The following is a 22,797-nucleotide window of genomic DNA, read 5'->3' as shown; positions in this document are numbered from 1 at the left end:
AATGGGGAATTAAAATCAGAACTCACTGGCACCAAGTTATTAGAGATCACATAGTTAAATCTCCCCAAGTATCTTTGGGGTTCTGTGAGAAAATTAGAAATAATCCATATTTATATCATAATTTAAAATTTATATTTAACAATGAGAAAATTAGAAATAATCCATATTTATATCATAATTTAAAATTTATATTTAACAATGCTAAGTTGTTAATCATCTAAAAATCTAATCTGGGGAATGGTAATTCTTAATATGTGTTTTATGTGTCTATGTGTCTTCAATAATGTGTGTGTGTGTGTGTGTGTGTGTGAATTTAGTCTTGGGACTGTGAGATTATAAAAATATAATATGCTATTTTAAGATGTTTTACACCAAATACTTTCTTTTTTTTCTAATTTTTTTTTTTTTAAGGTTAATTATTTTTGAGACAGAGAGAGACAGACCATGAATGAGGGAGGGTCAGAGAGAGAGGGAGACACAATCTGAAACAGGCTCCAGGCTCTGAGCTGTCAGCACAGAGCACGACACGGGGCTCGAACTCACGGACGTGAGATCACGACCTGGGCCGAAGTCGGACGCCCAACCAACTGAGCCACCCAGGCGCCCCACACCAAATACTTTCAACTTAAATATATTTGCTTTGGCATGTTTGGCATACATCACTCAGAAAATTATACACATCCTAGAACTTTATATTAAAATTACTACTAATAAATCCAATCCAACATTTTTTGGAGCCTTCTGTAAGGTGTTGGGAATACCAATGAGCAAGACGGTCCGGTATATGATCTTCAGAGGCTTTTAAATAGCAGGAGAGATGATCAATAAACAATCAACAAACAGCTACGAAAATATAATAGATGCCACAACAGGGGTGAGATCAAGGAGGTCTGGGATTCCAGACCAATTCCACTGGTGGCGGGGGGTGTCTGACTATTTTATACCTGTAGGATTTTATACCTCTGCAAATGTGGTGTTCAATTAATACTTGTTGAATTGAAATTCAAAGGTAGGCTTGACATTACTAGGAAATAGAAAACAGTAAGTTAAAATAATATAATAAATAAAAATAGAAAATAGAGGCATCATATACTTGAAAAGACTATACCTAAAGGCATGTTTCAAAACTCTACTTATTTTGTGACAAATCATTTGATAAAAAGCAATTTGTAAATCTGTCCCACAGTACAACAAAGATCTACATTTTAGTAGATTTTATTAAAGGCCTGGGCCCTCTCTCTGGGGTAGATATGTTAACTTTGGGATCAACAAAGGGGGATTTGCCACCTTTTTAAGAGTCAGAATTTAGGGGCACCTGGGTTGCTCAGTCGGTTAAGTGTCTGACTTAGGCTCAGGTCATGATCTCATGGTTTTGAATTTGAGCCCCACATCAGGCTCTCTGCTGTCAGCTGGGGGGCTGCTTCAGATCCTCACCCCACCCCCCCACTCAGGTGCACATGCATGCACATGTTGTCTCTCTCTCTCTCTCTCTCAAAACTAAATAAACATTAAAAAAAGAAAATTTAAATGTATGCAAAACCCAAATTCACGTCTCTAAGATTCAAACCGTAAATTGAAAATCTAGCAATTATCTGAAATTTGCTTACCATTCATTTCTTCCCTGTTGCTTCCCATCTGTTCTACTGGAGCTGGCTGAGCACCTGTCCTTTCGGGCATCATGTCACCCTGTTACCTTCTCTGCATTAAGGGATCCTTGGCAAACTTCCTATTGTGACTCATCTACAAATTCAGGATACTATCTGGCCTTCTTGTCTTACAGGGTTGTCTTGAGAGAAACTTCAGAAATGAAACTGAATACATGAAGTCATTTTGCTAGTAAAACACCCCATACAATATGCTATTGCTGACCTCCACATATTAAAAAGAAAAGGCTTTTTCACTTTGATGAAAATCTTTCAGTCTGTTTTCTGCTATTTGCATTTATGTGAATTTGTTAAGACAAACAACTTCAACATCCTCTTTTGTCTCAATTGCTACATGTCTAAATTTTCAGACTGTGCTTTCATTTTAATTGACAAAGAGGTCAGAATTCACTCTTCAGGGACGTGTTCTTCAGTGATATAAAAATTGTTGGCATAAAAGCACTCCTGTCAGTGGGGGACCAGCATGTTGAATTGGGAGCATGGTCTTAAGAAATTTATCTAGGCCCCAGGATCAATTCAGAAGGCTGTTTCAAATCAAAATTCTAAGGTCTCACCCCAGGTCCAGTGGATCAGATCCTGGCCTGGGCAATGGTGGGAGGCTGCATATCTGCATTTTATTTATTTTATTTTATTTTATTTTATTTTATTTTATTTTATTATTTTATTGTTTATTTATTTTTGAGAGAGATAGAGACAGCGCAAGCAGGGGAGGGGCAAATAGAGAGGGGGAGAGACAATTCCAAGCACTGTCAGCACAGAGCCTGATGCAGGGCTCAGACTCAGTAACTGTGAGATCAAGACCTGAGCCCAAACCAAGAGTCGGACACTTAACCAACTGCGCCACCCAGGCACCCCATGTAAATCTACATCTTAAACAGGATCCCCAGCCAGTTCTTAAGTTTTTAAAGTTTGGTGGACCAGGGCTGCAGGCACAGATATTCACATTGCCCATTCCCAGTGACCCTGTGGGACAGCAGTGGGTGGTAGATGTGGGAGGTGGGGAGTGGCGGTTTTCAGTGTAGTCAGAGGCCTGAAGCTGTGCCCTGCCCTCTGGGCCTCCTCCCTCAGCCTCGATCAAGTACAGTTCTGCTTTTATCTGTTTTACACACCAACATGCCTCAGATTTTTTCATCAAAGGTTTCTATTGCTAAAAACAAGTCTGACAATCACTGAAGTAGGGCATGGAAAATAGGATCTGGTTCAGAAGACCTGGGAGCTGGTGCCTGTCTTGGCTCCTGCCATGAGGGTCTTTGTGCTAGTAGATAAGCCTCATCCCTTTGTCTGTAACAGGGTTACAAAGCTGGGTCTACCTTAACAGATGGCCAGAGGGATCAATTTAGATAACACTAAGCATAAGGAACTAGGGATGAATATTAACATTCATTATTGTTATCACTAGGGACAGCATATGATTAGGCGTAAGAGTGGGTGTATCTCGGGGCGCCTGGGTGGCTCAGTCGGTAAAACTTCCGACTTCCACTCAAGTCATGATCTCACAGTTCGTGAGTTCGGGCCCCATGTCGGGCTCTGGGCTGACAGCTCAGAGCCTGGAGCCTGCTTCGGATTCTGCGTCTCCTCTCTCTCCACCCCTCCCTTGTTTGCATTTGGTCTCTCTCTCTCTCTCAAAAGTAAATAAACATTAAAATAATTTCTTTCAGAAAAGAGTGGGTATATCTTACCTCGTCAAGGGGTGGGACAGAACCGATCTTTAGAATTCAGGCTTGCCCAGCACAAGATCACACTCGAACATTCCAACTTCGGAAGAAGGAAGAGGAGGAGTGAGAGGGCAATGACTCACCGACACAAATGCTTGAGATTTGGTGTCGTTCAGCTGAAGCTGCAATTTCTTTTCGTTGTCATAGACTCCATAGAGCCTCTTGGACCAGGTCTGGGGCACTCTGCTCTTGAATTTTAATGAGCTATACAGAGCGAATATCCTCTGTAAATCCAGGACCAGGCAGCTACAGTTGTAGAAAATGACACCGAGTTCTTTCATCTGTGAAATTAAAATAGAAAGCATCGGTGCCATGTACGACGGGTGGCACTATTTTCAGAGAAAGAAAATGCACAAGAATGCAGTTGTAGTGAGTCCTTCTCTCACTGCTGTTATACAGAAGTGTGTAGATACAGGCATGTTACGGTGTCTGGAGGGGATACGGTATAAAAAGGCTTCAATATTTCAGGAGAACTTTGGCTTGCGTTTTTGCATTTGGGGTCTTATAGATAAGTTTTCCATATTCACTTCCATTTTTACATCAGCTCTTCAGATTCATTCCCTTAAAACACTTTCGCGTCCGAATCCTTAAATCGTGCGGCGGCACCCAGGTTTTCATGGCAGCATCGTGGAACGGTTGACATCGTGGATTCTGAAGTCAGACTGCCTGCAATTAGGCTCCAGTTCCACAGCTTTCTAGCTGTGTGACTTTGGGCAAGACTCACCATCTCCGGGCCTCAGTTTCCTTCTTCCATAAAACTGGGTTAATAGTGTTTATCCCACACAGCTGCTGTGATGCTTAAAATGGTCAGTACCATTAAAGGGCTCAGAAGAGTGTCCATGACTTGTAACTCACTAAAAATAGGTTAACAATTGTTAGTCACTCTTAGTAACACTGCACAAGCCTCAGGAGGAACACCCCAATACACCCTTGCAACTAAGGGACCAGAGAAGAAAGGGAAGCTCACGAGGGTAAGCAAAAACACTTGCCCCAAGTGAGAGATCTTATCAGCAAGAGATTGAGAATTTAAATTCAGGTTTCTGACCCTTGATCCAATACACCCAGGAACATAGCAGCACTGGCTTCATCTGAGTCTAGGATCACTTTGTAAGAGTTACAGATGATTTCCAATTTAGTCAATGAAAGTGACAAAGTAAAATTGGTCCAATACACCCAGGAACATAGCAGCACTGGCTTCATCTGAGTCTAGGATCACTTTGTAAGAGTTACAGATGATTTCCAATTTAGTCAATGAAAGTGACAAAGTAAAATTGGTCCAATACACCCAGGAACATAGCGGCACTGGCTTCATCTGAGTCTAGGATCACTTTGTAAGAGTTACAGATGATTTCCAATTTAGTCAATGAAAGTGACAAAGTAAAATCGGGGTCATAAAAGACAGCACAAAGACACATGCCCAGGGAGGGCAGTGCTAGGGACTCCTGGGCCCTTTAGAGACCTGAGTCTGACTCCCCTCCTATGTCTTCCTCTAGCTCCCCAGTGAGGACTCTACTCAGGATTACAGAAGACGTCACCTAGGACTCCCTAATACAGTATGTCATGGAGGTATTTCCCTGTTCATCTATATCCGCCTGGAGTTGTTCCACCAGCTCCAAAGTGACTACAGAATAGATGCACACACATTATTTAATCTGCTGATGGACTTGTCCCTTTTTTTCTCTAGTGCAAAAAATAAAGCAATGGGCATCCTTATACGTAAATCTTTGCGCACCTGTGGAAGTACTTCCCCAGTATAGATTCCTAGAATTGGATGGACAAGCAGAAGGACAATAAGAGGCTAAGAAAGTGGGAGGAGATGGGGCGCTTAGGTGGTTCAGTCACTTAAGCATTGGCTCGGGTCATGATCTTGCGGTTCATGGGCTCAAGTCCTGCATCAGGCTCCATGCCGGGCCTGCTGGGATTCTCTCTCTCTCCCCATCCCTCTCTGCTCCTTCCACATTTGCTCTCTCTCTCTCAAAATAAATAAATAAACTTTAAAAAAAGTGGGAGGAGATAGGGCAGGGTGGGTGTATCAGGCATGTGCAAAGGCTCTGAGGCTGGTGGGGATACAATCAGAGCTGTGTGGCTAAAGCTGAACGAGCTAGGAGAGAACATGTATGTGTGTGAGCGTGTAGACATTTTTTGTTTAAATTTATTTATTTATTTGAGAGAGAGAGAGAGAGAGAGAGAGAGAGAGAGAGCACATGAGCAGGGGAGGGGCAGAGAGGAGAGAGAGAGAATCCCAAGCAAATCCCAGAGAATTTTGCACTGCCAGTGTGGAGCCCGGTGCAGGGCTGTGAGACCTGTGAGACCATGACCTGAGGCCAAAACCAAGAGCCAGAGGGAAGCTTAACGGACTGAGCCACCCAAGCGTGCCGAGATATTTTTTTCTGATGGCAGAGGGTAACACTGTAGGGACAGGGGTGGCAGATCCTCAGGGGCCTTTGAGCTGGGATAAACAGCTTGGCATTTATGCTGAAGATCCTGGGGAAGCAGGCAAGGAGGGTCGGGGTGTGAACTGAAAAGGGCCGTTTGGCTGTGCTGTGGAGACAGAAGACAGGGTGAGGGAGCTAGGGTACAATATTCAGCCCCAGGCCTTGGCGGTAGGAGGCAGAAAGATTTACATGTTCTTAGGTGTTTTCCAATCTCAGAGGCTTCAAAAAATTGTCTAGTGTAGCTGCTAATGATGGCTAATCTTGTGCCAGGTTGAGGACTGAGCCCACCCAGCTGTTTGCCCACAGGGTCTCTGGAATATTCGGCTCTGCATCTGACCCTCACGCTTTTGTACCTTTTTGGGTTAGATCAACACTGCCACCTTATCTTCTCCTGGGGAGCCTTTTGCATTTCACATTGTTCTAGTTCAGCAGGTATAATACCCAGGCTCTTTGTCTGGGGTGGCGGTGGGTGGGAGAATCTGAGATCTGCCTCCCGTGTGGGTAAGGAGCTGTCCTCAGGACCAGGGCCTCCCTGACATGCTTCTTCGTCTGCCAGACTCAGGCAAGGTTAGTGCACATCCAGGGCCCCAAATTCTCTGGTGGGGTTTGGCTCATAAAGTCAGCCTTGCCTCTCCGGGTTCAAGACATCAATTTCCTGCCCAACTTCATCCCCTGTAGCACTGCCTGACCAATCCCGCCAAGGCTGCCTCGAGAAGAAGGACTTGTGCTGTGTGTCAGGATGAGCTCCTCTCAGTATCTGTAGGATTGTGGCTGGTGACCCTCCCTGGTTTTAAATTCGGTGGAGGCACATTTGCATCTTAATCCTGCAACTTGCTTGTTGACTAGCCTTGGGCAAATTACTTAATTCTTAAATTTCAGTTTATTGTTCAATGAGGACAATATGGGTCTCCCAAGGTATGCAGTTAGAATAATATAATTTTGATAGCTAGTGTTGATGGAGTGCTTAGTTGGTGTGTGTACTGGGTTGAATAGTGCTCCCTCCCCCCAAATTCATTTCCGCCCGGAATCTGTGAATGTGACCTTCTTGGGAAATGCAGTCTTTGCAGATGCAGTCAAGATGAAGTCATACTGAATTATGGTGGGTCCTAAATCTAGTATGACTGGTGCCCTTATAAAAAAAGGAAAATTCAGGCAGACGCACAGGGGGAGGGCTATGTGAAGACGGAGATTGGAGTAACACACCTACAAGCCAAGGAACACAAAGCATTACCAGCAACAGCCAGAAGCTAGAAGGAGGTGAGGAAAGACTGTCCCCTAGAGCCTTCCGGGAGAGAGGGGCTCTGCCAACACCTTGATTTCGCACTTCTAGCCCCCAGAACTGTGACTGAATAAGTACGTTCCTGCTCTTGGAAGCCACCAAGTTTGTGGCTAGTTGTTATGGAAGCTCTAGGAAACATACACGGTGCCTCATCGGCTTTCCTCCTGAAAGTGGGTCAGGTAGATACAGTGTCCATCCCCATTTTACAAGGGGGAAACTGAGCTTGGATAATCTGCTCCCTGGGAGATGACACAGCTGAGATTTCAACTCGGAAGGCTGCATGCTTAACCACTATGATAATACCCCACTTAGCACCTGGCTAGAATACAGTCCATGGTACCTCCTGCTATCAATTCTGTGAAGCCTTTTCTGGCCAATCCATTGCCTGCTTTGTCTAGTACTATACCTGTTGCCTATTTCTGATGTGGCATGTCTTACACTATATCATAATTAAAACAAATTATGTGTCTGTTTTTCCTAAGTGACTCTACAGTCTCTGAAGAGACTACGTCAGGTTCATAGTTTGTTTTTTTTTTTCCAGTGCTGGATTATAATACTTGCCTAGAAAACGTTCATTGAATGAATGCCTGCCCTTGGAAATGAATAAATGGTGGTCAGAGATGAAAACAAGTTCCCTTCTGAATCCAGGAGCCCAAGCTCCAGGTTAGCCCAATGCCTTCTGATCCTGAGTACATGAATTTAATAAGAATCTCTCTTCTGGTACCGAAGGAGCAGAAAACCTGGCGATGGCCACACCCAGAGACCCGCCCGGAAGATTTTCACAAGCATGGTGCTGAGTGGTCAGTATCAGTGGCAGGCCTTACATTGGTCAGTGAACTAACTGTCCTCTAGACATGCTTCCTGCACCTACCAACATGGGACACAGAGACCAACATGAGCTTGTCTTTTGAATGCAGACTGCCTTAAACAGGTGCACACTATCCAAGTCCCAGTGGAGTCTAAGACAGAATACCACTGAAAGTAGAAATCTAGGGGATCATTTGATTTTTCACCCAAAGGGGAACTCATTGATCATTATTCTTTTTACTATGTTTGGATCTCATTGGTATCCTTTGGTTTTCCCACCTCAGACCTTCAGTGTTTTCAGTTGACTTGTTCACACATGACAAACATGTATTTTTGAAGACCTCTGATCAAAGGCTGAATAAGAATGCCATGCTTCCCTTTCCACCTCTTTACTCAGGAATACATATCTGCTAGTCTTCAAGTGGAAGTTATGCCCCTTTGTTGTGGTTGGGGGCAGATTAAAGCAAATAGTAGTTGTTGGGGAACAAAACCACATCCTCCCCACACCCTGTCATTCTCTACTGATTCTGTCCTGATATGTAGAATGATATTAAACGTAGTCACAACACTACTGTGAGCTTCCCATAATTGTGAAGAAAGACAACCACTTTTTAATGATATGACATGATGCATCTGGGTAAGTACTAATATAAAATTTGACATCTAGAAGGGTGCCAGGATGGCAATTCTGATAGCCTTTCCCTGCAAGTGAATGAGAGAGAGGTCTCTCAATATGACTTAATCATGACACATGACACAGTAGGTCATCTCCTGGAACGGGCTCTGAAGACAGACTAACTCCACCATGAGAAGGCACTTAACCTCATCTGTAAATGGATGTACATCAAAGGACCACTATGAAGAATAAATGGAACAAAATGCATGTAAAACACTCATCTCAGTGCCTGGCTCAAACAGTGTTAGCTTCCGTTCTACCAAGATCTAGCTTTCTTCTGCTTCTCCTGAGAAGGATGCTTCTACTATACTCTTGCTCTAAAAGGGGCACAAATTTGTTTGAATTAAACAAAAGAGGTGCCAAAATTCTTTATCCATGTACAATTTTACTTTAGCCACCAACAGATTCCAGACACTTTAGTCACAAGTGTGAGGGTAGGAAGTCACTCCTCAGACACCATTTGTGGTAGGTAGACTTGGTGCCAGAATGGTCACAACAGAATAGCTATTTCAGATGTATGAAATACGACATTTTCACTTGCTTCTCTGGGTCAGCCCTTACTGGTCTTGAGCTTGATCCTTTAGCAGATGATCGTGGGGTGGCAGAAGGACAGCACAGTGGCTGGAACAAATTGGTGTAAGAAAATAGTAAGGTGCCACTGGACAGAGCTGAAGAAGGATACCACAAGGAAAAGGAGTACACTGAAGTGAGACCATGGTGTGATGTAAATGGCTGGTGAAGGATCTCCATGGGGGCAAGAGAATGACTAAAGGTTTAAGGCAGGACAGTGACAAAGTAGCACGGTTGTACCAGCTTTATGTGGACTTCTCCACTGAAGTCTCAAACCTGGACATGCAGGTCATTTGTGAAAGCCTCCAGCCTTACATGAAGGTGGAGGGAATAGTGACCTTTGCCTGAGCCTATAGAACTCAGTGCCCAGACCTTTGAGGCCAACTTCCCTTAGAAGTCACCCCACTGGGGAACCAGCTTGAGAGTTAAAATTTAAGGCTCTGGTCATTGGGTTTCCAGGGAATTTATAATTTTCAATAAATTAAAAAAATAATTTATCCAATGTTTAAATTACTAACTAGATGTCAACAAAGAGGATGTACAGGAAACATACCTCCATAAAATGAAGGCTGTATATGAAAAACCCACACCTAACATCAAACTCAGTGGTGAAAAACTAAGAGGTTTTCCTCTAAGGTCAGGAACAAGGCAAGAATATATCCACTCTTGCCACTTTTATTCCACATAGTATTGGAAGCCCTAGCCATAGCATTTAGATAAGAAAAAGAAATAAAAGACATCCATATTGGTAAAGAAGAGTTAACCTGTCATTATTTGCAGATGATATGATACTATACATAGAAAGCTCTAAAGACTCCACCAAAAAGTAATAGAACTAATACATGAATTTAGTAAAGTTGTAGCATGCAAAATTAATACCAGAAATTGGTAGCATTTTTATGTTCTGATAAGAACGTAGCAGAAAAATAAATTGATAAAACAACACCATTTGCAAGTGCACCCAAAAGAATAAAATGCCTTAACCAAGGAGATGAAAGACCTGTACTCTAAAAACTATAAAACGTTGATGAAAGAAATTTAAGATGACACAAACAAATGGAAGGATATGCTATGCTTGTAGACTGGAAGAATTAATATTGTTAAAATGTCCATACTACCCAAAGCAATCTACAGGTTCAATTCAATCCCTATCAAAATGCAAAGAGCATTTTTCACAGAATAAGAACAAGCAATACTAAAATTTGCACGGAACCCAAAAGACCCTGAATAGCCAAAGCAATCTTGAAAAAGAGGAACAAAGCTAGATGTTATCACAATCTCATATTTTAAAATATACTACAAAGCTATAGTAATCAAAACAGTATAGTGCTGGCACAAAAACACAGAGATCAATGGAACACAATAGAGAGCCCAGAAAAAAACCCACACTTTTGTGGTCAATTAATATATGAAAGAAGAGGCAAGAATATAAAATGGGGAAAAGGCAGTCTCTTCAACAAAAGGTTCTGGGAAAACTGGTAAACTACATGCAAAAGAATGAAACTGGACCATTTTCTTTCACCATCCAGAAAAATAAACTCAAAATGCATTAAAAACCTAAATGTGAGACCTGAAACCATAAAACTCCTAGAAGAGAACATGGACAATAATTTCTCTGACATTGATTATAGCAACATGTCTCCTAAGGCAGGGAAAACAAAAGGAAAAATAAACTATTGGGACCTCATCAAAATAAAAAGACAGTGGGGGCGCCTGGGTGGCTCTTCGGTTGAGCGTCCGACTTCGGCTCAGGTCATGATCTCACAGTCTGTGGGTTCGAGCCCGGCGTTGGGCTCTGTGCTGACAGCTCAGAGCCTGGAGCCTGCTTCCGATTCTGTGTCTCCCTCTCTCTCTGGCCCTCCCCTGCTCATGTTCTGTCTCTCTCTGTCGCAAAAATAAATAAAAACATTAAAAAAAAAAAAAGACAGTGAAGGAAACCATCTACAATACAAAAAGACAAATTACTGAATGGGAGAAGGTATTTGTAAGTGATATATCTGACAAGGGGTTGGTATCCAAAATATATGAAGAAGTTATACAACTCAATACTAAGAAAACAAACAATCCAATTAAAAAATGGACAGAGGCATCTGGGTGGCTCAGTCAGTTGAGCATCAAACTCTTGATCTTGGCTCAGGTCGTAATCTCACGGTTTGTGGGTTTGAGCCCTGCATCGGGCTCTGTGCCCACAGTGCAGAGCCTTCTTGGGATTCTGTCTCTCTTCCTCCCTTTTCGCCCCTCTCATGTGCTCTCTCTTTCTCAAAATAAATAAAATAAATTTAAAAAATAAAAATAAATAAAAAGTGGATAGAAGACCTGAATAGACATTTTTCCAAAGAAGATATACAGATGGCCAACAGACACATGAAGAGATGCTCAACATCACTAATCGTCATGGAAGTGAAAATCAAAAGCACAAGAAGATATCACCTTACACCGGTCAGAATGGCTAAAATAAAATTTAAAAAAAAGACAAGAAAAGATAAATGTTGGTGAGGATGAGGGAAAAAAGGAACCTTCATGTATTATTGGTGGGAGTGAAAATTGGTGCAGCCACCATGGGAAACAGTATGGAGGTTCCTCAAAAAATTAAAAATAGAACTACCATATGATCCAGTAATTCCACTACTTGGTACTTACCCACAGAAAGTGAAAACACTAATTTGAAAAGGTACAGAGATCCCTGTTTATTGCAGCATTATTTATAATAGTTCAAATATACAAAAAACCTGTATCCATTGATAGATGAATGGAAAAGAAAGATGATATATACATATATATCATATATAGATATATGGTATCATATATAGATACCATATATAGGTACATATGTATATACAATGGAATAGTACACAGCCATAAAAGGGATGAGATTGGGTCATTTGAAACAACATGGATGGACTTAGAGGGTATTATGCTAAGTGAAATAAGTCAGGCAGAGAAAGACAAATACCATATGATCTCACTCATGTAAAATCTAAAAAACAAAACAAATGAATAAACCAACAAACAAAAAGCAGAATCAGATCTGTATAAACAGAACTGATGGTTGTCAGAGGGGAGGGGAGCTGGGGATTGTGCAAAGTGGGTGAAGGGAAGTGGGAGATACAGCCTTCCAGTTATGGAAAGACTAAGTCACAGGAATAAAAGGCACAGCATAGGGAATATAGTCAACGGTATTGGGACAGCTGACAGCTACACTTGTGGTGAGCATAGCATAACACATAGAGAAGTTGAATCACTAGGTTGTATACCTGAAACTAATGTAACATTGTGTGTCAACTGTACTCATTTTTTTAAAAAAAATACCTATTAGATGCCAGCTTTGGAAAACAAGTGTCACAGAGCTCTGTTAGTGCTACTTTATGAATGGGAATAAATGAAATGTTTTTTCAAAAAAAATTTTTTTTAATGTTTATTTATTTTTGAGACAGACAGAGTGGGAGCAGGGGAGGGGCAGAGAGAGAGGGAGACACAGAATCTGAAGCAGGTTCCAGGCTCCATCCAACCTGTCAGCACAGAGCCCGAAGTGGGGCTTGAACCCACAAACCGTGAGATCATGACCTGAGCCGAAGTTGGATGCTTAACTGGCAACCACCCAGGTGCCCCAAAATGTCATTCTTTCTTAAGGAAAATGAATTTTATCAAATATCAAATTAATATATTTAAAAAATTAAAAGAATGTAAAAGACTGGCATGTGGAAACATTCTGACAGTTCTATCATACATGGGACACTATTAATTTTCTGTTCAGCAAGAGTGTATGGTTACTTTCCAGACCCATAGCAGTGGTCAAAATGTATGTGCTAGGCTAATTACATTCATGACCTGATTATATCTGTATCTATATTTACATCCATGTCTATAAACAGATCCACATCCAGATCTACATCAACATCCACAACCAGGTCTACAATTATATCTACGCTTCCATATTCATCTCCGTCTCCATCTACAACTACATCTACACCTACAACTACAACTACATCTACATCTACAACTACATCTACAACTACATCTACACCTAGAACTACATGTACACCTCCATCTACAACTACAACTACATGTACACCTCCATCTACAACTATAACTACATCTACATCTCCCTCTCCCTCTCCATCTACAACTACATCTCCATCTCCATCTACAACTACATCTCCATCTACAACTACAACTACATCTCCCTCTCCATCTCCCTATCTTCTTCTGCTAGCCAAGCACCACGACAGGTCTGAGGCTACAGCAGAGAACAAGTTATACTTGGTCTCTATCCTCAGGGATCTTGGAGCACAGACTATAGAAGGGAATACAGACCAAACCATGAAGGTATGAACATTTGGTATTTTATGAGAGCAGTCCATGTTTTGAGGTGGATGTTCTTATTCAATGTTAGAGATAAAAGCACTGAGACCCTGGTCACTTTTCTAATATGTAGCAGAGCTCATCTGTGACCCAGTTTGTTCTGACTCCTTAGTCTGTTCTTTCCACTGCATCACCAGACTTAGGCTGTCTGCACCCCTATATCCTTGGGGAAACTTCCCTAGTACTTTCTTCCATTCAAAAGGAATTCTTTATTTAAAGAGGGGTTCACTTGCTCTACCAACCTCAGGACACTTCTGTCAAACTGAGGGTCTGGAGAGACAGGCTGGAGATCACCAATTAGAGGTGGTTCTAAATGTGAATGTCAATACTTGAACAAAATCTGACTCTCGATGGAGGCATGGAAGGTGGAGGGCAAGAGGCTGTAATTGAGGCAGAGCATGTTTAGGTCAGGCTTGGAGTCTCACTGAAGTCAATGGACCGTGTTGTTTTCAAGACTCACTCCAGTTCTCCATGGAATATGACAGGTAGCTTGGCTGGATTCCCCTGGGAAATCCAGGATGATGAAAGCAGATGTTTCATGAAAGAAAAACGAGAGCAAATCTTTGTCAAATGTTTGGGCTTAGAGGCCAGACAGAGTTGTATTAACCTTATGGTTCTTTTGCTCATGAGCTGTATGACTTTGGACTAGCTCATCAACCTCTTTATGCCCCTGAGAAAGATAATAGCAGCTCTTGACATCTGGAAGCCAGCATGGGACTGCCAGCTTGGCCTTGATGTTTTAAGGAGCTGGCCTGGTGCTCACAGCTGTGCCTTGGTGTTCTCCTGTTAAACATAAGCCATTTCTAGTACACTAACAACAAAACAAAAACAAATGTTTTGTCTGGATACAGACAAAAACATGAGCACTGTCCAAACCATGAAAAGGACCAAAGATCCCCCCATATGGTTTTGCCCAGCAAAACCAACTCTAGTTTTAGCTTCACTGGATTCCCTCTCCCATATAGATAAGATTTATTAAGACACCCAATCATAAAATTGCTCCTACTTCATGATACCATCCAATCTTGAGCAAATCCCTGCTTCCTAAAATCTTCCCCCGAATCACCTAAGCCTTAATCCCATAAGTCCTTTCTCAAACCTGCTTATTGAGACACCCCTTGTTTTGCCACAGTGTGTGCTCTCCCTTGTAACAAGCAACTTGCTCAACTTCAGCATGCTTGCTGGTCTTTGGCTGGAGGGTAATGCCACCACCTTATTCTCATGACAACCACTTAATAAGGTTGTTGAAGACAGACAGATCAGGGCAGCAGAGCACAGAGACCAGTACTCAATATGTATTGACTGTTGTTTTTCTATTTTAAGTCATATTATAGAGGGAAGTGTTAGGTATTCCATATTGTTCCAGTTGTAACAGCAAGTTGCCTAGGTAGCAGATCAAGAGGTATTTAGGGGGAAGGAATGAATAAAGTCACTAACGGCTCTTGTGCAAAGGCATAAGGAAGTGCTGCATTTTGGGAAGGGGCTTCACCCATTAGAACCCAAGGTCCAATAATGCTCCTGAGACACTTTCAGTGTTGCTCTGACTTCTGGTCTCTGAATGTTTTATGTATATATATATATATATATATATATATATATATATATATACACACACACACACACACACACACACACACACACCATGTTTTGGAATGTACACCATTAAACATTTAATTTGGTATCTGGTGAACTAATTATTTAAAAGCTAGTGAAAAAATTGGTTTCATATTTAGATCTTTAATCCATTTTGAGTTTATTTTTGTGTATGGTGTAAGAAAGCAGCTCATTTTCATTCTTTTTCATGTAACTGTCTAGTTTTTCCAGTGCCACTTATTGAAGAGAGTGTCTTTTCTACATTGCGTATTTTTGCTTCCTTTGCCATAGATTAAGTGACCGTATAATCATTGGTTTATTTCTGGGCTCCCTATTCTGTTCCATTGATCTATGTGTCTATTTTTATGCCAGTACCATACTGCTTTGATTACTACAGCTTGGTAGTATGATCTGGGATTGTGATAACTCCAATTTTGTTTTTCTTTTTCATTTCTTTCTTTCTTTTTTTAGATTGTTTAAATCCAAGTTAGTTAACATACAGTGTAATAATCATCTCAGGAGTAGAATTTAGTGATTCATCACTTACATATAACACTCAGGGTGCATCCCAGCAAGTGCTCTCCTTAATGCCCAACACACATTTGGCCCATCGTCCCACCCAGCACCCCTCCAGCAACCCTAAGATTGTTCTCTGTATTTAAGAGTTTCTTATGGTTTGCCTCCCTCTCTTTTTTTATCTTATTTTTCCTTCCCTTCCCCTATGTTCATCTGTTTTGTTTCTTAAATTCCACATATGAGTGAAATCATATGATATTTGTCTTTCTCTGAATGACTTATTTTGCTTAGCATAATACATTCTAATTCCATCCATGTTGTTGCAAATGGCAAGATTTAATTCTTTTTGATCACCAAAGAATATTCCATTGTATACAGGTATACACCACATCTTCTTTATCCATTCATCAGTCCATGGACATTTGGGCTCTTTCCATAATTTGGCTATTGTCGATAGTGCTGTTATAAATGTCGGGGTGCACGTGCCCCTTCGAATCAGCATTTTTATATCTTTTGGATAAATACCTAGTAGTGAAATTGTTGGGTTGTAGGGTTCTTCTTTTTCATGATTACTTTGGCTATTCAGGATCTTTTGTGTTTCATACAAGTTTTATATTATTTGTTCTCATTCTGTGAAAAATGTTGTTTGTATTTTGATAGGGATGGTATTATATCTGTAGATTGCTTTGGATAGTATGAACATTTTAGCAATATTGGTTCTTCCAATCCATGATCATGAAATATCTTCCATTTGTTTGTGTCCTTCAATTTCTTTCATGACCTAAATTTGAGACCTGAAACCATAAAACTCCTAGAAGAAAGCACAGGCAGTAATCTGTTTTACATTGGCAGTGGAAACATTTTTCTAGATATGTATCCTACAGGCAAGGGAGACAAAGGTAAAAATAAACTATTGGGACCTCTTCAAAAGAAAAAAACTTTTTGCCCAGCAAAGGAAACCATCAAAAAACCAAAAAGAGCCCACTGAATGAGAGAAGATATTTGCAAATGATATATCCAATAAGGGGTTAATACCCAATATACATAAGAAACTTATAATACAACTCAACACTAAAAAAACCCAAATAATCCGATCAAAAAATGGGCAGAGGACCTGAACATTTTTCCATAGAGGACATATAAATGGCCAACATATACATGAAATGATGTTCAATATCACTAATCATCAGGGAAATGCAAATCAAAAGTACGAGATATCACCTTACACCTGTCAGAATGGCTAAAATCAAAAACACAAGAAATAACACGTGTGGCTAGGATATGGAGAAAAAGGAACCCTTGTGCACTGTTAGTGGGAATGAAAATTGGTGCAGCCACTGTGGAAAACAGTATGGAAGTTCCTCAAAAAATTAAAAATAGAACAACCATTTGATACAGTAATTCCACTGCTGGGTATTTACCCAAAGAAAACAAAAACACTAATTTGAAAAGATACATACATTTCTATGTTTACTGCAGCATTGTTTACAGTAGCCAAGATATGGAAGTAACCCAAGTGTCCACTGATAGATGAATAAATAAAGAAGATGCAGTATATATAAAAAATGGAATATTACTCAGCCCCAAAAAGAATGAGATCTTGACATTTGCAACAACATGGATGGATCTAGCAGGTTTAATGGCAAGGGAAATAAGTAAGATGAAGACAAATACCATATGATTTCAGTCATATGTGGAATTTAAGAAGCAAATGAACAAAGAAAAAAGAGACAAACAAATAAACAAAAAACAGACTCTTACAAAGAACAAACTGGCTGTTGTCAGAGGGGAGGTAGATAGGGGGATGGGTGAAATAGATAAAGGAGATTAAGAGGTACAAACTTCCAATTACAAAACAAATAAGTCATGGAGATGAAAAATGCAGCATAGGGAATATAGTCAATGAGACTGTAGAAACTCTATTTGGTGACAGATGGTAACTACACTTACCACAATGAGCATGGAGTAATGTATAGGATTGTTGAAGCATGTCGTACACCTGAAACTAATATAACACTCTCTTAATTATACTTAAAAAAAAAACCTAATGGAAAAACTGGAAGTCTAAAATAAAAATTCTTATTTAATGGCACCATAATTATGAGTGATGTTTGTTTCTTTAGGTATGATCAGATGGAGAGAAGCATGTTTATGAACATTCTCAGCATTTAGTATCCCCAGGACTCTCCTTATGTACCATTCATCACCATCAAGATGCAAATGGGCACTGTCTCTCTGTGCACTCTATCCAGACGTTCTCCAGCTACTAGTGTTACTAATGAGTCTATTCTAAACAAAGATGTAGTGTTCCTTTTTCTCTGTTGTGTAAGTTGTTTTTCATGAGCTTTTCTCCACAACTCCTGACATCAATCTTCTCTGTGACTACATTACAGCTTCAGAACCTGAAGGGAATGGAAGAAGCCAAGCCTGGCCCTCTAGAGATAAAAAAGGAATTACACTTCCTCTGAGTACCATCCTCTGAACTTTACGATGACTCAAATCCATTTCTAATTATACATATTTGGTTCAGGCTGGTGTTGATTGAAGATGGGAAAAAAAAGACACCAGCTTTCATTTTGTATTTTTTTCAGCTAGAGCAAAAATGCAGGACAGGTTTATGAACAAATCTTAAAATGATGGCATTTTAAGAATGGGAAAATATGTGGTGAAAATAACACAGATTTGGGGTCCTGAAAAGCTTCCATGTCTAGATTATCAAAGGAATAAAAAGCTAAAATGATTGACTGATTGGCTGAGGTTCTCTTACTGTTGTCTTACTAATAAGACAAACCTTACCTACTAGACATCTGCCCCCTGCCTGCTGGTGGGCTGCTCAGCTGAGCATAGCCCCATGCCCGCCATACTCTGGTCACATGCCTACCATGTGCCCTCTGGGCATCTTCATGGGCCACCCTGAGTTTTTAGTTCAATCACACAGTTAACAGCTGATTAAATGGTCCAACTGTTTGAATAAAATAATCTTGAAAAAGCTGGAGACATCACCTAATGATTCTTTGGAAGATTATTATTCTAAACAAAAGATAAATTATCTTTTCCACAAAATGGGTGTCTAGTTAGTGACCAACCCATGGAGTTAAGCAGGCTTGGAGCCTCTAACAGCCCAGAGGAAGGGTCACGACATCACCTAAAGCTTGAGTTCTACCAGTGGTTCCATCTGTCCCTTGCACTAAGATATTAAGGGGAGAACTTTTGTTGGCATGTGGGGTTGACACAATCCAGGAGATGCTATCATCCTACCACTCAGGGGAAAATAACAGCAGTACTAATTATCTGCACTTACAGTGCCCCATGCATTGTTCTGGATGCTTTACAAGCCTGTGTTTGTTTAAATCTCACAACAACCCATCTTATAGGGAAGGAAACAGAAATGGAAAGAAGGACTTGCCCAAACACAGCTGGTAAGCAGGGAAGCTGAGTGTCACAATTACTCAAGGAGACTAGCTTACTATTTCATCTTTGGGAAGAATTATTCACAACATGTAGTGCCCATAAGACTCTAGCCTGGCTGTTCATGTGTGTCCTCTTTCTTGGCCCTGGAAGTTCTATGTGTATTAATAGTCTCAGTTTCAAAGCAAAATAAAAATTCAGGGAAACGTGTAATTACACCAGAGAAACATTTTTCTTATTTTCTTGAAATCAGTGGAAGGCAGTTATGAAAAGAAATGCAGTGAGTTAAAAAAAAAAAAAAGAAAAAGAAAAGAAAAGAAAAGAAAAGAAAAGAAAAGAAAAGAAAAGAAAAGAAAAGAAAAAAACAGCCCCTTTGTGCTTCGGGCCTGAGTGGCAGTGGAGGGAGACAGGCTGGGTTTGGCAGGTTTTATTAGGTGCTGCAGCAGCAAAACAGGCGTCTGACGGTTTGGCGGGTTTTATTAGGTGCTGCAGCAGCAAAGCAGGTGTCTGATGGATGCTTCTGTCAGAAGCATGAGGAGGGAGAGGCATTAGCATCATTCCTCACTGTAATTCTGAACAATTAATATAAGTTAGCTTAGCCACGGCTCAATTTATTATTTACAGATGTCCACTCTGCTGTTCTCATGATTTCATGCGAATGTGAACAAGCATTTCTTCAAATCTCTTGACAAAGACAAAAGAAGGTGCCCCGGGAGTAGCCCCATGTATCCTGTTAGCTCCTGGTTTGCATTCTGAGATACTGCGGGAAATTTAATTAGTAGGAACTGTAACTTGATTTTGTTTCTGTCCTCAAGGTGAGATTTTTGTTCCTGGGGATAGAAAATAAAGAACTTAATCTTGGCATCTCAAAGATAGCTTCCCACTCAGAAGTGTGCTCTTTGGCCTCTCCTTTCTTGTCCTGGTGGTCTACACCACTTAGCTTCTTGAGGTCTTATTTTCTTTGTTACCAAGTGGGAATAATATTGTTGGCCACAAAGAGCATGACTATTTGAAGAGACAGCAGAGCGTAAGAGCCTTAGAGAACACCTAGTTCAAACTTATTTCCAAAGTAAGGAAACTGAGACCCCCAAAGGGGACTGACTCACAAGATCACAGAATAATGAATGTCCTGTGATTTTTGGTCCTGGACTCCTTTGCCCAATAGGCTGTGCAAATACCAGATAAAGTCCATCTGCAGGATGGAGAGGGCTGTTGCTTGCTAGCTCCCTCACTCCTTTTCACTCGAACCAATTCTTCCTTTTTATATAAGGATCTCACAACTCTCCAAAGTACCACTATTCACTCGGCATCTTTGTCTACTGGCTATAAAGAATTCACACTCGGTTCCTTGGCTTTGCCTCATCAAAGGGAAATCAATAGATAAAACCTTGAACAGAGTGACCAGCGAATGTTAATGGAAGGAATCCTGAAGGAGTAGGGCTGAGAGTGGAACGGGATGAAACGCATCGCGATCACAGTTCAGTTATTTTTGAGTACTTTAATTTCATCCTGCTTCTTAAGAGTTGAAAATGATTTCAGAATGCCACCGCACCTCAGGCCATGTCTGCTTTCTGTCTTCTCTCATTAATAATGAGCATTAAGGAAGCTGAGATCATCCATTTGAACTCACTATATTGGATTCCCTTTCCAACTCCCTTCAGGGCTTGATTCTTGACAAAATGTTGGGCCAGACGTAGGTGACTGTCTGTCTTCCAGGTCTGCAAGATAAATACTCAGCCCCACTTATGTACCAGGATATTAAGAGTAATGTATATATTATCCATTTAGCTTCTTCTTATTCATGCAAAGATGAAATAATTAAGGAAACCAGAGAGGTAGAGAAAATCTTTTTTGAAAGAAAATACAAAATGTATAAATCCATGCTACTCTTCCTTGAAGACAACTCATCTGGGAGTTGGAAAGCAAGGGCAAGTGGGTAGAATTTAGAAGGTCTCATTTATGGAGTAGAATTCATAAAACGAATTTAGTCTTGAGTCTTCTTTGAGACCCTGAAGTACAGAAAGGCTCTGAAATTTTTCAGAAAAAAAGGATGTTCCTTTTGTCCCAGAGAAATGTTTTGACCTCAGTCTATTCCATTCCTCTTGATTCATTCCTTGTAATTCAGAACATGAGCTCACTGCCTTTGTCCTCCTCAGTGATGCTGTCATGAGCTGTATTGAGTTCCCTTCACACATGTCATCTTAACCAGTGACAACAAGGACCAGAGATACCTAGCCTTTTAAGAAGAAATGTTACACCTATATTCCCAGTGCACTGGGAATATTCCCCTCATTTCCTCTATGTCTACCCAGAAACATCTCAGAATGATGAAAAGAGACAGTGCTTGTCCACCACTGGGCTGGTCTGAAATCCTGAGTGCAATCCCTGGCCACCCCAGGATTTTCCTGCCTTAGTGGGTAAAGCATGGACTCAGGCTCAAATTCTAGGTCTGCTGCCTTCTCCAGTGACTCTGGCCAAGTTCCATTTGTATCTGAAACTGACAAGTTCCTTAATCTCTGTAATGTGGGAGTAATAATAATACCTATAGGGGTGTTGAGATAATTAAAGAAATATAAAGAGTCTGCTTAGGATAGTTCTGTAGAATAACAAATGTCTGCTATTACTGTTATCCTCATTATTATCATTGTCATTACAACCAACCAGACATCAATTAAATGCACACTTTCGCCACACTCTTCAGGAGAAGGTTCCTGGCCATCCAGTGACCAGCTACACCTCACATATGGAAAACATGAATGCACTTGCCATGCTCTCTGCTGCCTGGCTCAGATTTCCCTTCCTCCCTTCCTTATTGCAAGCAGGATACTTGCCCATCTACATATTTTCAATTTTTCAGCTTATCAGTATTGCATGCTGATAAAGCGAGAAACTCAGGAAGGCGCCATAAGATTGTTAAAGGGCAGATGCTGGAGATGTAAAGTTATCTTTGTTTGCATTAGGATGGACCATTGACATAAAAATAGCGGATGAGACTGTCCAAATTACAAAGTCACCACTGAATATGAGTCAGTGGGTCCCACATCATAACCTGATCTTCCTTGCACCCATTATACTGTTGAGACCATATTCTTCCTCTCCCAGAGTTCCTGCCTTGGCCTAAGGCTTCAGCCCAAAGAGTAAGCTCTTTTACCCTTTTGCAGTATTGACAAGGGTGATGTCCACCTTTCTATGTCTGGCTCCCTCCCTCACTCCTCCCAAGGGAGAAAGACTGACTTCCCCAGGGAGATGAGAAAGGACATGGCTGGCACAGAGCAGGCTCTTCTTCTCATTTGGAGCAGCCTGGGCTCTGGTTGCTTTGCTCCTGTCCTCCGTGGGCATGCACAGGGGCAACCAGCAGATATACCTTTAACTTGGGCAAGTTCAATTCTGGGGAAAGTAGTAGGAAGCCCAGTTTTGGCCACATGTTCTGAATGTATTTTCCATTCTGGTTTCATCGGTGATGAAGCTGATAGCTTGATCACCATCTGTCTGCTTCTTGGTGGTGTTTCTTTTAAATGCCTGGGAGCTCAGGAAGGGAAGAGAGGATGTCATTTATTGGATTCTTACAACTCCAAGAATTAACTGCCACATCTGATGATCTCAACTTCATTCTCCTATGGCCATTTCTGTGAGTCTGAATTACGTATGAGTGCTCCAAACAACACCTATTGTTTCTTTCATAAGGGAAACATCCAGTCAGATTTTTAAAAAGATATCTTTCCTCCTTTCCCTCCTTCTTTCCTCCGTCTCTCCTTCCCTCCCTTTCCTTCCT

General features: G+C 41.0%; 1 protein-coding gene across 3 annotated transcripts in view; it reads right to left on the bottom strand.

Moving 5' to 3' along the window:
• The window catches only part of PLD5 (phospholipase D family member 5), a 336,282-nt gene that overhangs the window by 36,984 nt on the left and 276,501 nt on the right, over window positions 1–22,797 (bottom strand). For all 3 annotated transcript variants that reach the window (XM_042925274.1, XM_042925277.1, XM_042925276.1), the window contains one exon: window positions 3,463–3,660. In XM_042925274.1, coding sequence (XP_042781208.1) covers window positions 3,463–3,660 — 198 coding nt within the window. The remainder of the gene's footprint in view (window positions 1–3,462; window positions 3,661–22,797) is intronic.

This window comes from Panthera leo, chromosome F3 (assembly GCF_018350215.1).
Source record: "Panthera leo isolate Ple1 chromosome F3, P.leo_Ple1_pat1.1, whole genome shotgun sequence".
Taxonomy (NCBI): Eukaryota; Metazoa; Chordata; class Mammalia; order Carnivora; family Felidae; genus Panthera; species Panthera leo.
Note: the sequence above shows the minus strand (reverse complement) of the source record. Positions and strands in the feature narration are given on the sequence as shown.